We start from the raw sequence: 16,469 nt of genomic DNA on the forward strand, positions 1-16,469 counted from the left end.
GTGCAAGGATGAGTGTTTCCCACTAAAAGTTTCCACTTCATTTGCATACAAATCTGTATACTCTGTGTCAGACAACTTGGCCAGAATGTGTCTATCTAGAATAGCATGAATACCCATTTTATTTTCCAGCTGCTTGAGGTGTGCAACAGTTGCCTACATATTTCATCAGTGCAACTTGTGAACTATAGTTACTGATAGATCTCATCATATCAACATTGGCACATTAACAATGATTATTGGAACACCTTATCATGCTGTCACTGGCATGTTAACCATAATTACTAGTATACCTTATCAAGTTGCCACTTGCATGTTAACCATAATTATCAGTACACCTTATCATGTTGCTACTGGTATGTTAACCATAATTACTAGTACAACTGATCATATTGGAACTGGCATGTTAACCATTATTACTTGTGCATACTGACACTGAAAAGTTAAAACATGATGATCAGTAGATCTGATCGAGTGACCACTGGCAAGTTAATCATACTTACTAGTATATCTGATTAAAATGCAACTGGCAAGTTAAACTATGATTACTGATACATATGATCAGGTTGTCACTGACAAGTTAGCCATAACTACTGGTACATCTGATGGTACATTAAAACACAATTACTAGTGTATATAAAAATCCTACTGCCAGCACATAACTTGTTTTGCATTAATACATTGAAACCAACTAAAAACTCCTAATTCTTATTCTTCTGAAAGAATGATATAACCACACCATTGCTGAATAACAAAAGAAAACAACTAGTAAACTTTTCAAAGATAACATTATATTTTTTTGATAGATGGAATCATGATGTTGCTAGTCTCTAACTGTTAAGAAAATGTATTGAATGGAGACAGTGAAAATGTGTTTTGTTTCTTTCATCAGTAAAATCTTTATACTGATATTAGTAATTGTTTTTATACTAAAGAGAAAAAAGTCTTCTAAATAACTGATGTTACTTGCTGTACTTTACAGTCACGTGTAAGTTACATTGTCTAAGTGGAGGAACGTGTGTACTTGGAACTAACGACAGACCTTCGTGCAGGTACATATACTTGTTTGATTTTCTGATTACAAAACACTAAAGTATGATGATTGTACATACAATAAAAATGAAAATTAAGTAAGTCACTTAAAGTTACTTTTAATATGCATGAATCTTTGATTATAATTTAACATGAAAACAACTTTTTAAAGTCGTTAATAGTTGAAATTCTGTAAATTTTCAGGTAGGGTGTGTTTATAGTATAAATACTCTGGGCAAATTAGTTTTCAACAATTTAAAAACATTCATAGTTGTTTTATAATATGAAGACATATAAAAAGCAGACAATATTAAAATAGAGCTGTCATTCTAGAAGCATGCAGTTTTAATTATTCTGTTATAAACATGTAACTGATTTCTCTTATATCCATGTAGTTGTCAACCTGAATATACTGGAAAACATTGTGAAATATTTCGTTGTTCTGGTTATTGCAAAAATAAAGGATTCTGCTATGCTGATTTATTACATGATACATCACCGGGAGGAAAACCACCACTTCGATGCAAGTAAGTAATTACTACAACAACATCTCACATTATACCTCTTCAGGGAATATTCTATCATTCTATACCATGTAATTACTCTAACATTTTTGTTTTACATTACTAGGGAACAAAATCTTCACTTAAGTATAAATAATTATGCTATACTTTTTATATCTCAAGTGATGGATTCCTAGGGAAGAAATGGTGAAAGTAAATATTGTCCTTTGAAGTTTTCTCTGCATGTGACTCTCAGTTTATGGGAATATGCCGAAGTAGCATTTCAAATAACCAACAAAACAACATGAATGTGATTTTTTTTTTCCATCTTATAGTTTTCATATGCATAGTCACTAGAATCTCAAACACATATCTAAAGTTTGTTAATGTAAATGTTGTTATTTTGTTTCACACTTTCTATAAGAGATTATTAACTGTAACTATTATCATCAACATATACTATAGTTTTGTATAATGAAATGTTTAAAATTAAGACATGATAAAAATGTACATACCTTTTAATATATATTTTGTCCAGTATTCCTAAAAGATGTTATTTAGGTTATATTTTTAATTGCGTATCTCTACATTTTTACACATAGTTTATTTTCCTTTCAAGTCCCTTAGCATTGTCATTATTTATCATGACACATCAGTGGACATCCTTGGCCAATATTACAGTATCATAGGCAGAAATATATTAGCCATTGGCAGAATGTTGTGGCACACACATATTACATTAAATTTTGTAAACCATAATATAAAATATTATAAAATATTTGTTGGGTAATATAAAAATAGTTATTAAATCTTTCCAGTATGCATCTTAAAACATAAGTAGCACATTATTAAGTGAAATATAACAAAAAACCTGAATACAGTTCAACTCTCTATGCTATTAAGTAAAAAACAAGGCTAGAGTGCTAGAGAAGACAAAAGTGCCAAAAATGCTTAGAGCAATTTGACTTACTCTTTATGTAATTCTTTGTTTCAATTTTAAAATAAATTTTGGGAAATCATATTTTACAATGTGCTCTTTCTAAGTGTAGTAACTGGATGTGGCATCTGTCAAGAGTTCCAGGAAATTTATTTCTCCTTTCTCTAAACATGCCATAAAGAGCTTGAAAGACGAATATGTGAAAAGAACAATTAATCTAGTTTCTGAACAACAGAAACTAAAGTATAATAATTTGTCTTTAAGGTTTGTTTTTTAAGTAAAGGAATTAAATTTTGAATTGTGTTGTAAATTTTAATGCTACATTTTGCTGGTATACATCAATCAAAAATTGCTTAATTACAGTTACAACAAAGTGTTTGTACCCCTGCGTGTGAGTAGTTTTTTCCTCATAACTTTAAGAAGTATCACGATTAGGATAATGAAAGTATAGTATATTATAAATATTATACTAACACACATCTATATATAAATTTTTATGTAAATTGAACGACAAATAAACTGTTTATAAACAAATAACCAAACATAGGAGGGGCAGAAAGTGTTTGTGCATCTACTTAAATGGTCAGTTGTGTGGCTTTCCAGGTGAATTACTTGGCGCAATCTCTCCTCATAGCCCTCCATGATAGTTTGACAGTACACGACTGGTATTTTTTTCCACTTTTCTTTACAGAAAGCCTCCAAATCTTGCAAGTTTTTCGGATGATGCTGATGAACCCTGGTTTTCAACTCATGCCAAATGTTTTCAATTAGGTTGAGATTGGGTGACTGCGATGGCCACTCCAGAACGCTTATATGGTTCCTCTGCAACCAGAATTGCACATATTTCAATGTGTGCTTAGGGTCATTGTAGTGCTGGAAGATCCAACGACACCCAAGCCGCAAGTTCTGAGCATCATTCTTGATATAAGTGCCTAATACATCAACGTACTTTCCTTTTTTCATGATTCCGTTGATGCGGTGAAGGCTGCCTACACCAGAAGAGCTGAAGGAACCCCATAGCATGATCGAGCCACCTCCATGTTTAACTGTAGGGATGGTGTTCTTTGGAATATTTTGTTCCCCCTTCTTACAGAAAATATTGCAAACATCATTGTGGCCACAAAGCTCGTTTTTAGTCTTGTCTGACCAAAGAATACTCTTCCAATAGGTAAAGGGTTTATTTACATGCTTTCTTGCATACCTCAATCGTGCTTCTAAATGAACAGGCTTTAAATATGGAGTTTTACGAGGACAGCATGCTTTGAACCCAGAAGAGCGTAATATGTTCATAACTGTAGAGGTGCTTACATCAACCCCAGTTTCCCTTACCAGTTTCTGTATGTCATTACGTGTTAAACGAGGGTTCCTACTAACTTCTCTGAGAACTTTCCTCTTTTTTCTCTCTGGAATTTTGGTGGGGCGTCCAGAAAGAGGGAGGTTAGCAGTTGATTCTGTGAGCTTAAACTTGGCAATTATGCTTTGAACAGTAGCTTTCGGCACATTAAGTTGTGTAGCAATACCGGAAAGAGACACACAAGACTTGTATTTTACGATAATTTGGTTTTTTAAATCACTGGACAGTTGTTTTCTGTTCGCCATGATGACCAAGCAGGTAATGACAGAGATGGCGCTAAATTACCGAAAGTACGTTTTTCGCTGGCTAAATTCCAATAATTATGAACCCAGTGTCTCATTCTGGAATGGTATAATATAGTTTATTCACCAAACTAAACAAAATTTTTACGGGAATATCAGTTTTTTCACACATTCTGAAATGTATGAACACTTTCTGCTCCTCCTATTTTTCGTTATTTGTTTATAAACAGTTTATTTATCATTTAATTTCCATACAAATTTATGTAGATGTGTGTTAGTATAATATGTATAATATGTTGTACGTCTATTACCCTAATCGTCATACTTTTTAAGTTACGAGCAAAAAAAACTACTTGGGAGGCTGGGGTACAAACACTTTCTGTCATAACTGTACATTTTGAATGCAGCTTAGTAAAAACTCTTAACAGACAGAAATTGGATCCATAAGTTTAAGACTGATTCCTTGGAGATAGTATAGTAAGTATTGTGTCACAGCACTCAAATACTCTTTATGTTTATGGTACATTTTAAAGTCATGTTCAGTTATCAGCTCTTTTAACTTGAAAGTTAAGCACACATTCTGTCTTTTAGATTCTAAAAGCTCAAATCATTGTTTAAAATCTTTAATTACCTGGTAAAATGTCACATTTCTATTATTTATAAATCCTGTGTTTCACAATCTTGTTCTTTTTTAATCCTCTGTGTTAATATTATGTGTAACAGATTACATGTTTATGTGTATTAATTAATGGTAATTAGGAAAAACATTTTATGAAATATGCAGTTGCCCTCCTCAATGGACTGGAGAACAGTGTGAGGAACCTTTGCATTTATGTGAAAAGTATTGTTTTAATGGTGGCACTTGTCACTTGAAGTCGGGCAACCCAACATGCACGTGCCCTCCTGATTTTACAGGTGCACAATGTTCCCACTGTATGTCATTTAGGTGAGTAACATCTTATTATATACATTAGGTTTAAAAGATATTGATTTTTACTAGCATATACTCTAAAGTTTCCAGTATTGTCCTTCAACCAAATGTTTACTGTTGCCTCAGAAAAACAAGATTATCTTTTTCAGTGACATAGATGTCACTTGGTAAGCTCTTTAGTAACAAGCTTTCAATTATAGTAACTTGTAAGTTGAGTGTGATTCTTTAGGATATAGTAGACCAAGGTCAGTTGGCTGTTGGGCTAGGGTCAACCAGGTACCAGTGTTGAGCGTTTTCAATATGTGTTGTGGACATTATTTCTGATGCTGGCATTAGGGTATAGCATTTGTGAAATTCTTGTGTTGCTTCAGTGTCCTTGTTTGGCATTGTAGTGTGTCCCCTCATACGTCTTCATGTGCAGTGGGCACTAAATCGTTTCTCTTTTATTATGGATGTCCCAAATCTGAATAAAAATAAAATAATAAAAAAACAGGTTATCAGTAAATAACAGCATCAGAAGATGGTTAACGCTCATCTTATTTGGTTCCTTGAATCAAACAACTTCCTCTCACCCACCAAGTATGGGTTCCATTGATAACACTTCACCGTGGACCACCTGATTTGACTTAAAAAGTCAATGAGGGAGGCTTTCTTCAAGAAGAAACATCTTATTTCAGTGTTCTTTGACCTTGAAAAAGCTTACAACATTATGTGGAGGAACAATACTTTGCCTGATATCCACTGCTATGGGTTGCATAGCCATTTGCCCATTTTAATCTAGAATGTTTTACTTGACAGGTGATTCAAAGTCCATGTGGGGTTGATACTTTCCCATTCTTTTTCACAGGAACTTAGAGTCCTTAGGGCTGTATCTTGAGTGTCACACTTTTAAGCTTCAAAAATAATGCTATCCCTTCACAACTTCCTTGTACTATTGTCAATGGGACCTACGTTGGTCACCAAACATGAGGTTTATTGAGCTGCAGCTTTCAGGTTGCTTTCAATTGCTTTTTGAAGTAGATCACAGCAAACAGTTTTACCCTTTCTTTCTCCAAAACTGTTTGCATGCATTTTTGCCACTAAAAGGGTATACACTCTGATTCCCAGGTCTGTCTTGGTGATGTTGTTGTTCCTGTGGTCCCTGAGGCAAAGTTGTTGGGGCTTATCTTTGATCATAAGCTGATTTTATTCCTCATATTGAGTAGCTACATGTCAAGTGTACAAGAGCACTGAACATCCTCTATGTTCTCTCTTCTACCTCTTGGGGAGTAGATTAATGTTCTCTTCTCATGATCTATCATGTTTTCATTTGCTCAAAACTGGACAGTAGGTTTCTGGTCTGTTGTTCTGCCAGGACCTCAGCCTTGAGGATACTGGAACCCATTCACCAAAGTTTATACACCGAATCCCATGAACCTCCATCTTTTGCAACTTTCCTTGCAGTAAGCCATTAAACTTTGATCCTTACCACAGCATCCCTCCTGGGGTTGTGTCTTCCCTCATCAGTGGGCTATGCTCTTTCAGAATAGATGGTCTGCCATTCTTCCCTTTTTATCTATATATCCTAGTGCAGCTTTCTGAGTTGGGTTTGTAATTGGATGACCTCACTGTCCCTGCTTATTAGCCCAGCCTGATCATGACTTATTTCCATTTCCATCTGTGGCCTTTCTTTGAATCATCTGAAGAAGGCAAATAATCCCAATTGGAAGTGTCGTCTTTTCTTTACCAAACATCTTTTGAACCCTTCTTTTTTTCCCATTTGTACAGATGGTTCAAAATCAGTTGACTTTGTGGAATCTGCCATAGTTTGTTGTGACTTAGTTGTTGCTCATAGGACCCCCTCTGCAGTTGTTGTGTTCACTGACAAGTTTTATACCATTTCTCTTGCCCTAGATTACATGGAAATTATGCAGTACACCAATTGTACTATTTACACTGGCTCTCATAGTTTTCTCCTGGCATTGGAATTGTTTAGCATTAGTTCTGACCCTATTCTCATTAATTTTCGTATATTACTGGTCCATTTTTCCTTATCTTCTGTTTCTATTGAAGTTTTCTAGATACCTCGACACATCAATAACCATGAGAATGAGCTCACTCACAGTGAAGCTAAGTTTGTCTGCTCTGGTGCCATTACAACCATGCCTATTCGATGCATGGACTACAGTCCTGTATTGAAAACTCAGCTTCTCACCAGTTAGCAGTTGACTTGGAGTGAGCAACATTATAAGAAGCTTTTCCAGATCAAACCTTCTATTTTTCTTTGGCCATTTTGTTTCCATAAGGATTGCAAGGAGGAAGTTTTCCTAACTAGGTTATGCATTAGTCAGATTTTTTTTAACTCAATTCATAACAGCTCAAATTTTACTGTCATGCCATCATTACATCCATGAGCAACAGCACAATTTTCACCATGTATTTGTTTATGGGTTTACCCCTGACGTTAGACAATGTTATTGGTGATGATGATACTGTCCAACTTCCTTTTATTTTTACAAGCCACTGCCTTTTTAGTTCTGTTTAGGTCTTTTATCCAAATATTGGACATTGTTTTGTTTTAATTTATTTTTTATTGATTGTTTGATACAAATAGCCTAGTTGCTTTGTGCCAATAAATACCAATCAACCTGTCATGACTTCAAAGTATCTTTTAGGTGTTAATATAAGATATCACAAGTTAAAATGATCATTCTAACTGTGTTTCAACAGTTTTAACTCAGAAATATTTTTTAATTTTATAACATTTTTAGCATAATTCCCAAGGAAACAAAATTAAATGAAAGTTTTTTTGCACACTCTGAAGAGTTTTACTTGTAAGCAGTGCATTTTTCTTTATTTATAAAATTTTCAGCACATTCTAGAGCATAGATTTATATTTGCTAAAAGTGCTTCATTTCATGAGAACATGATTATCCATGTCTTTTTTTTTCTTATACACTTTTTCTTTACTGTTGGAAATTTTGTTATTATAGCCCATTTTGTTTTAACCCTTTCATGGTGTTACTCACACAGCTTGTACTATGACTAATGAATCACAGCTTTAAAAATAGTTATATGTTTGAATATTACAAAATAAAGAAATTTAAAGTGAAAATGTGCAGTAATTTTGGATTTCATGGTACAATAGATAGATACAGTTTTTGCATGGATAAGTAATGAACCTGATGAGAACATAAGAAATTATACCAAAAGTAATTCAAATTGTATGATTTTTTAGTCAAACTAGGTACTAAGTTTCATACAATTTGTCCATATGTTCCTACTTATTACAAACTTACTGAGCAGTATCTAGTTTGGCATAAAACATCAATATAATTTGTATTTCTTTAGCTGTAATTTCTTATGTTCTAAAACTTCCAAGACTTTGTTGTGAGGCAATGCTTTTAAAAACATTACAAACTTACTTTTTTCCTCTTAGAATTTCAGTGTTTTTTTTTCAATTGTTGATTAGTAAGCTTCATTTCACATACTCATTTTTCAGTAAAATAAAATCAAGGGATATTGTGACACCTGTTCAGTCCAGAAAGGGTTAAATCAGAGGTATTGTATCAACAGACTGAGCTCTCTGGTGCTCAGAATTTTAAATTTAACTTACTAACTTATTGTGTAGCCAGGTGAATTATGTATTTTTTTAAATTATAAAAATTATTTAATTTTAAAATTTGTGATCTGTTGTATACAAAATTAAAATTAGTTAATTAAGTTAAATATTTCCACTTTCTTTAAAGGTGTGAGAATGGAGGGTATTGTGTAAAATCAGGTAATCAGCCTAGCTGTAAATGCGTGTCAGGATACAAGGGTGACCACTGTGAACATCATGTATGTAACCTGCCATGTGAGAATGGAAAGTGTACTGTGGAAAAGGGGGTTTCTCAGTGTGTATGTAACCCTGGTTTTTCAGGAAAGCTGTGTACCCAGAGTACATGCCAGAATTACTGTTTAAATGGAGGTAAAAGAAACCTTTTTTTACTTGAAATAATTTTGGAAAAGGTTACTAACATGAAATTGTTTAGTGTAAAGAAAAGGTGATATTATTTGTTCTAATTATGGCATATTTTATGTGTATTTTGGTTATAATATTCAATAACTTTTATAACTTAATTCAGCAAGACTGCCAAGTATTTCAGCTGCTACAATACAACTCCAATGCTTCTTCATTTTGTAACTTTTTGTGATGCCATTTTGGATTGAAAGTAAAACAGTTTGTAAGTAGGTCAAAAGCATGTATGGTGCTGGCATCTAGCTTTGAAGTTAGGTATTATTGAGAATGAATTAACCGTCCGTAGCACTGTGTTACCAATCGGCTTGGACGAGTTATTTCGTCTACAGCACTACAGGTTAAATTTTGCATTAATAGAGATGTTTCTTATGTTGTCATTTCTCATGAGATTTAAGCTTAGGTAAAGAAGGAAAATGTACACATTTTAATCCATTATAAGATGGTGTAAGATGTAAAGATTTAAACCTAATTTGTTTGAAAATGCAGGTGATGCACATTGGAAGTAAATGAAACACTGTTAATGTGTGTGTATTTAGTGACATTTAACAAAATTTTTCAAAAATAAGAAAATGGACAATTAAAAGAACTTTCTTTATGTAGGTGTATACATAGTTTTTTGAACAAACTTATTCTAAGTGTTAAGAAAAATGGCTTTTTTACAGTTATAAATTACACTGCTCTGTACTCGTAAGTTTCATGAGAGAAGAGTAGATATACCTGTTTACATTTGAAAATTAAAAGTTCTTGGAGAAGAGTATAAAAGTTCAACTAATGACATCTGATGAAAATTGTTTAAAATCTATATCTTATACACATTGTATGATTATCTTACATTTTTTATTAACCATTATTTAGTGTTACACTTTTTCAGTCATTCATGGAATGATGTTTTGTATACATTTCTGTTATTATCTAGTTATATATTGATATACATCTTCAAAAACATTTTTAGTTCTAATATAGTTAAAAATGGTCTGTAGAAATATGTATATAGAAAACAAGGTATTCGTGAAAAAATGAAAAAATCTGGCATATCTGTTTTATATATAATTCTTAATTTATGTATTTGAATTTCATTCTGGTATGTTTACTTATTAATAGCAGTGTGGTTAGTTGTTGTTTTCACCAATTTTTAGAACATGTATACAAGCTACTTTCAACTGTATGCACTGCCCCATGAATGTCCACTTCTTATGAACTGGTTGTTTCTAGAAACTTTTACTACTGGCTAATTCTTCAGCCATTAAGAGGTTTTTGTTTTGCTTTCTTCAGGAACCTGCACTTATAAAAAGAAAAAGCCTCAATGTAGTTGCCAGAAAGGATTTTTTGGTACTCGGTGTGATCAGAACCACTGTGGTTGTCGGAATGGAGGAAGTTGTGTTCCTATCAAAACAGAGAACAATGCCTATCGGTGTCTCTGTACTTCAGGGTTTACTGGCTCTAAATGTGAAACTTTTAGTGCTACTGCCTGTACTGAAACTATATGTCAGAATGGTGGAACCTGTGAAATAATCAACAGAAATCCTACATGCAGGTCAGTAATTTCATGTTTTAGGATTTCTAACAACTTTGAAGTTCTGAAATTTTCTGTGTACACTGAAACATGTTAATATTCTGTTTTGTGTGAATAAAATTTATAGTGTGATAAACCATTAGTAATACATAGCTATGAATCAGTTTAATGACTTTGAACTTGTATAATATCAGTGTGTAATATATATAAAACCTGATATATTTATTTTATGTATAATTCTTAATTTCTTTTTTTGTGTTTGAATTTCATTCTGGTGTATTTACTTATAAACTTTTTTTTCATAGATGTGAGCCCTGTATCTTCATAATAGATCATTAATTAGTATTAGTATGATTAGACATTTAAACTTGTAAAGTGTAACGTTACAAATATGAAAGCATAAACTAAAAGTGTATTTCATGTTAGCAATGGAAAAGAATTAAAAGCTATGCTTTTAAGTAAAACCTGACATGTTTTCAACACTTTTGAATACTAGATGTGTAAAAGGATGGACAGGACAGTTCTGTGAACACATAACAGAATCAGACCCATGTTTGGGAGTCTGTCAGCATGGAGCAACCTGTCACCTTCCACCTGAACCAGATAGGCCTCCAGAGTGTAGGTGAGAAAAATTAAAAATTGTCATGTAAAGATTTTATAATTTTGAAAAGCAAGAAGCAGTAAAATAATAAATAGAAGAAAAACGATTTGTATCCTAATGTTGTACATGTTAAATTAAAAATGACTGTTTTCAATAATGATATTAAGTAATTTATTACTTGTATTAATGGTGTGAATTTATTCTTGGAGGATTCAAGTAAGTTTCTGCCAAAAATAACAGCACTTCTTTATCCTTCCATCATGAAGAAAAGCAAGGCTTAACTCTCTTTTTATTAATGTTGTTATTATTCACATTAATACTTGTCTTTATCCTTCTTTGATTTAATTCTAAAAATATAGAACATAAACAAAGATGGCCATTTATTTGTCTGATTCATATATTAAGGAAAATATATATGGGGGAAGTTCCCCCATTTAGCATATTTTAACTGATATGCTGTTCACAATAGGTTTAATGCTTTGTTGGCTCATATGTTATCATTATCAGCATATTTTTATCCATATCTGTATATATATATAGGCAGATATCTAAAAAAAATAATACTGTTAAGTAATTTATGCACCAGATACAAGCATAATAATAGCTTAAGAATTGAACAAATCCAGTTGATTAGTAACATACCTTAACTGTTTACTACATTATTTATTTTCCTTATATTAAAATCTTAGTAAATCAGTAGCTTTCTTTAGTTCTTTTATGGTTTGGTTTTCATGAAAATGAAACTTGATTGATAGCATATGTTTTTCCTTCTATAGTTTAATCCCTAACTAAAATATGACTTCAGTATTGTACTGGCTAGATTGATTATGTTTCTTTATCACTTTAGTGGTCTCATTCTTCCATACAAATTAAAACCTATCTTCAGTCTTCTGTGTTTCTGTATTAACAGTTAAGATCTAAACAGCATTATGAACTGAGTACCAGTATTTGAATAATAACTTTTTTTTTAAATAAACCTTTTTAAGTTTGTTATTTGTTTTTTCTTCCAGATGTGTTCCAGGATGGACTGGGCAGTACTGTGAAATAAGTACCAGTTGTCACAATTTCTGTTTTAATGGTGGTACTTGTTTATCATCTCTTAACAATGATGAGTTACCTAGTTGTTTGTAAGTTTCACTTTCCCTTTGTAACAGTAATGAATCACCTAGTTATTTGTGAGTTTCAGTTTACCATATTTTACTATATTGGACTATCTAGTAACTTGAACAGTTTATTGAGGCTCATAACACTTTATAAGAACATCATAACACTGTGCTATCCTTAGAAGAACTTCAATCATCATTATTTGTGATTGCATGATTCTGCCTGACACTGCAGCTTTCATTTAAACACGTTTCTGTTTAAGATGGCAAGGTCAATCTTCGACCATAGTTTCTAACAAACATTCATAGGGTTACCTATTTCTGTAATTCATAACCCTGCATTGGGACGCAAAATTGGATTGCCAAACCATTTTTAGTGTGTTGCCAAGGGAGTCTGCTTAATGGTATGGGTTGCAAAGTTAGTAGCCCTGTGACCAGAATTGCAGCCATAAAAGGTTATGATCAATTGACCTATTGCATTTGAACGTCAGCTTCCAAGGCCATGTTTAAGTAGGCCAAATGCACTAAGGTTCAGTATATTTGTACTTGAAAAGCTTGACAAGTATGTGGTCAGACTCTGTTGTTGTGAAATCCAGTTTCTTTTGACATTTTGTGCCTGAAATTAAATGTTTGATGTTGAGTTATGGTGAAAGTTTGTGTATATTTATCAACATAAAATCATTATTTAGTACTTTAATTATTTATGTCTCTGGGTGAGTTTTATCACAATAGATATCTGGGTAAGAATGTTCAAAGTTTTCACTTTACATATAGTGTATTTGTCTGAATTCACTTGGGATTTGCTTTTGAAGCTCATTCTAAATGCCCTTCTGTGCCTATTTTCATCTAGCAGAGAGGGTACTGAGAGCTCCCTTGTTTGGTTCTACATTGTCTGTGGTGGCATTGAATGAACCATTTCCAGAGGTTTCATCAGAAGTGAGATGTGGATCAAAATGTTCAAATAATTAACCTCCTCTTTACTTTACAATGTTTTATATCCTATCTGCTTTTATTATTAAATATTAGTTTTAACCTTCTCTGAAACTGTGTTGAACTGCTTAGTGTTTTTTATTCATGTATTTCATATTAATGATTTACCTAGTTTCATGGAAGTATCAACTTTTTTGTATAATTATGTCTGTTGTAATTATTTCTTGTGTTAGCAAGATATACTTCTTCTGTATAATTTATACTTTATAGGTGCCCAGAGAATTTCGTTGGACTTCGTTGTGAGACTCTGAAAGCATTAGTTCCATCCCATGTATCTAGTCATGGTCATGAATCTATCTTTACCCCAGGAAGTAAGCTACAGTTAAGATGTTTGAATGGCTATATAATCATGTGTTTTATATTAGATAGATAGTTTATGCATCAATTAGAACAATATGTACAGAAGAATATTTTTTCTTTGAAAGATATGTGATTGATTTCTAAGAAAAACTGTTAAGTTATATTCATGATAATACCACTGTTTTATACAAGAATCTAGTTAGGTCATTGTAAACTTACTTTTTAATGGTATATATAGTAATGTAAATTTATGGGTATGTTGGGCTAAGGATTCTCATACTGTAAGTGTCTTTGACTTGTTGGTGATGAATTTGACAATGAACAAATAGCACGCATTCTACTGGTTTTTAAAATAATATTTATGTATATATGAAATTAGGCCATTTACTCCCATAACAGTTAACTTTATGTTTTCTTACTTTTGTCTAACTAAAGTTCTTATGACTCTACTTTTACTCTGTCTTTGCTAATCTGTTAGTCATAGTGACTTATCTGTCACTTAAGCCTTCTGGAGATCTCCATAGTCTTGACACCAATGAATTATAAACACAAAATAAATTAATTAGTAATACTACCTACATTAAACAGTCTTTTATATCTGACAGTCATTTTTATGTGTGTTTGTTTTTCATGCAAAATTAAAAATTCACTGTTTGTTTTATGTGGAAATATTTTGTATATTTATTATAATTTGAGGGGGTAAAATAAAGAAATGTAATATTATGTTTTCCAAGAAGAACCCATTGGAAAGTTTATAAACAAAGTTATAACTCAGTTGAAGATGATACAATAATAACCTGTGCATAACTGGTTACCAGAAACGTTTCTTGAACAAATATTTTTTTTTCTTTCAGTCATAGCAGCTATAGTTATTCCCCTAGCAGTCATCCTTGTTTTGATATTCCTGATACTGGCAGTATGTGTTGTGTATCGTCGCAGAAAAAGGTGTGTATAACTTTTGATGTAGAAATTTTCCTGCTAGTAATTTTTGGTATCGGAGAGTTTGGTTGTATATAATACGTTATAATGCTGAAGGACCTTGACTTTAAAAATGTATTCTCAAGATAGCTGGTATGGGTATTAAAACTTTAATTAAAATAAAGTATGTAATAATGTTTGAACCTTCTTAAGTTAACCTGAAGGTGGCCTAAGAAGGTTGAAACATTGTTCTGTCTTTTATTTTAATTGAAGTTATAATACTTTTATCAGCCGTCTTCATAATACATTTTTACTTCAAGTGGGTTTCTCATCATCGCAACTCTGACTTTGTTCAGATATTCGTAATTAATCACGTGGAGCCAACCCTCCATTCCAATTTTAACTTCAGTTGTTCAAAAATTCATACAACTGTAAATCCAATCGAATTTATCTATTTAATTAAAACCTTAGGATATGTTACACAACTGTCATTGTTAATTAAAGTTGTACAGTTATGGATATGTCAATTTTCTTGCTTTTATTAAGACAAAATCAGCTATTTTGCTTGAAGTCATTCTCAATAAAGATTGTTTCCAATCCAGCCAGTCATGTGTGTGTGTGAGAGAGAGTGAATGAGAGAGAGAGTCAGTCAGTCAATTATGTTGATTTGGGTCCTGAATAATTTCTTTCTCCACATTGGCTATGATTAGAAAAGATAACTAAATTCTCAGTGTTAGATAGTTTTCAAGTGCTATTAGAACATCTCTTCAAATGGCTATTTTAAAATAAATAGAAAAAATTAAAACCATATGAAGGAGAAACTACTACATACAAATTCTAGTAACTTAGATATTGGCATAAAACTCTCTAATTTGATCTAAAAGAAGTATTGTTTGTAATCATCATTTGGGTCTACTTTACTCGTACATCAAAACTAAATTAAAACTTGGTGCTACTTTACTCCTACATCAAAACTAAATTAAAACTTGGTGCTACTTAACTTTTACACCAAAACTGCATTTAAACTTGGTGCTACTTAACTTTTACATCAAAACTACATTTAAACTTGGTGCTACTTAACTCCTACATCAAAACTAAATTTAAACTTGGTGCTACTTAACTTTTACATCAAAACTAAATTAGAACTTGGTGCTACTTAACTTTTACATCAAAACTAAATTAGAACTTGGTGCTACTTTACTCCTACATCAAAACTAAATTAGAACTTGGTGCTACTTTATTCCTACATCAAAACTAAATTTAAAAATTAAATTTTTACAAATCTTAATGAAAGTTTATACATTTTTTTAAACATAAATTCAAACTTTTCTTATGAGATTTAGTTTTCAGGAATTTGAAGTGTAACAAATTACATAGCTGTAGGTATTTAGTTATAAACTTGTACTTGTGTTTAAATACAAGAATGGAAACTTAGCTTAACCATAGTAAGGGGTAAGCTGTGTCGTAATTTAATCAAGATGTGTCTCAAGCAAGAAAATCACTTCAGCATTTCATATTTGATTATATCCTTTTATTGGGTATCTCTTAGAAAAGGTATTACTTTTGAAACCAAGAATTTTATTCTTCTACAGATGGGTTAGTGTGACTATAAAATTGCATAATAACAATTATATTTGTTTTGTCTTATACGTGTAGTAACTATAGCAGATGCTTTTTTTTTTTCTTTCTTTCTTTTAGGCTTCCATTTTTGCATCGTAGAATGCAGGAAAATGCCAACATTGAGATTAACAATCCTGTTTACATGAGAGGGGGAGTAGAAGATGAGGCAACAGAAGCTCTAAATGCTTCTTTCTCCATAGATCCAGATAGTGTAAGTTGTTTTTTTACTAAAAGAATTCTACTCTACAGATATATCTCTCAATTTCTGCCACATATTTACAATTGCTAATTGTGAATATAGCTGTTAACAATTTATAACATAATTAAAACACTATACTTTTTGATCTTATACTAATCTAAATAATTTTAAGATATAGTTTTTATAACAGTTTGTTTGTGTATTTTAATTCTTAATTAAAGTTTCAAAT

General features: G+C 32.0%; 1 protein-coding gene across 4 annotated transcripts in view; it reads left to right on the forward strand.

The window, feature by feature from the left end:
* The window catches only part of LRP1 (LDL receptor protein 1), a 253,189-nt gene that overhangs the window by 234,044 nt on the left and 2,676 nt on the right, over positions 1–16,469 (forward strand). For 3 of the 4 annotated variants that reach the window (XM_076456984.1, XM_076456983.1, XM_076456985.1), the window contains 10 exons: positions 980–1,049; positions 1,425–1,556; positions 4,850–5,011; positions 8,725–8,945; positions 10,269–10,530; positions 11,006–11,131; positions 12,121–12,237; positions 13,414–13,514; positions 14,358–14,448; positions 16,120–16,252. In XM_076456984.1, the coding sequence (XP_076313099.1) occupies positions 980–1,049; positions 1,425–1,556; positions 4,850–5,011; positions 8,725–8,945; positions 10,269–10,530; positions 11,006–11,131; positions 12,121–12,237; positions 13,414–13,514; positions 14,358–14,448; positions 16,120–16,252 (1,415 nt within the window). Of the gene's footprint in view, positions 1–979; positions 1,050–1,424; positions 1,557–4,824; positions 5,012–8,724; positions 8,946–10,268; positions 10,531–11,005; positions 11,132–12,120; positions 12,238–13,413; positions 13,515–14,357; positions 14,449–16,119; positions 16,253–16,469 lie in introns of those variants that run through there. The other variant, XM_076456986.1, reaches the window with a different exon arrangement.

This window comes from Tachypleus tridentatus, chromosome 9 (genome assembly GCF_004210375.1).
Source record: "Tachypleus tridentatus isolate NWPU-2018 chromosome 9, ASM421037v1, whole genome shotgun sequence".
NCBI lineage: Eukaryota > Metazoa > Arthropoda > Merostomata > Xiphosura > Limulidae > Tachypleus > Tachypleus tridentatus.